The 664-nt window shown below is 35.1% G+C and overlaps 1 protein-coding gene across 2 annotated transcripts in view; it reads right to left on the bottom strand.

The window, feature by feature from the left end:
- LOC103135994 (calcium/calmodulin-dependent 3',5'-cyclic nucleotide phosphodiesterase 1B) overlaps positions 1 to 664 on the bottom strand; it is an 18,066-nt gene continuing 17,402 nt past the window's right edge. For both annotated transcript variants that reach the window (XM_007549065.2, XM_007549071.2), the window contains exon 14: positions 1 to 474. In XM_007549065.2, the coding sequence (XP_007549127.1) occupies positions 377 to 474 (98 nt within the window). In that variant the 3' untranslated portion in view covers positions 1 to 376. The remainder of the gene's footprint in view (positions 475 to 664) is intronic.

Here is a 664-nt window from a genome sequence, read left to right as displayed (position 1 = left end):
TGATGTATGTTTAGAGTTTAATGCAGGATAAATATGTCAGCGTAGTTCTATAACTACAACTGGAAAAAGCTTCTGTTGTGTTTAAGTGGAAATTTAAATAAAAACGTCTGACAACTAAATGACATGACCAGCATGTCGACTTTCCATTTAAATTACTGTGGTGTACAACTTACTCTTGAAATAAGACACAATGACATATGTTTGTATTGCACATCATCTTACCTTTGGAAAATGATCTTAAGTCTAATCATGCCTCCTTCTCTGTCACACATTATAACAAAAGATTGTGTGGTTTTGTTACAAAAAGTGATTCCCAGCCTCAGTTTAACAGTGTAGAAATTCTTGGTAACAAGCCCAAATCATAAGAAAGTCCCTTCTACTGTTTTGTATTTTCACTGCTGTCTTGCAGAGATTTTTCTGAAAGCTCCTCCTCCCTTGATCGTTGTTCTTTTGTAACACTGGAGTCAGAAAATCCTGGAGGAAATAAAAGGTTGGAAAAGGGATTGGAAAATGTTGATAAGCTGAAAGAAAAACAAAGTACCCGTATCTGTTAATCTCAGCATGAGATCACTCTGAAATGAATTAAGATAACAAATCAAATCAAAGGGACGGAGCCAAGATGCTTCAACTTTGCCAGAATGCGGGATATATGTATATATATATA

The sequence above is a fragment of the Poecilia formosa genome, unplaced genomic scaffold (genome assembly GCF_000485575.1).
Source record: "Poecilia formosa unplaced genomic scaffold, Poecilia_formosa-5.1.2 Scaffold2, whole genome shotgun sequence".
Classification (NCBI taxonomy): domain Eukaryota; kingdom Metazoa; phylum Chordata; class Actinopteri; order Cyprinodontiformes; family Poeciliidae; genus Poecilia; species Poecilia formosa.
This window is presented reverse-complemented; position numbering and strand designations above follow the sequence as displayed.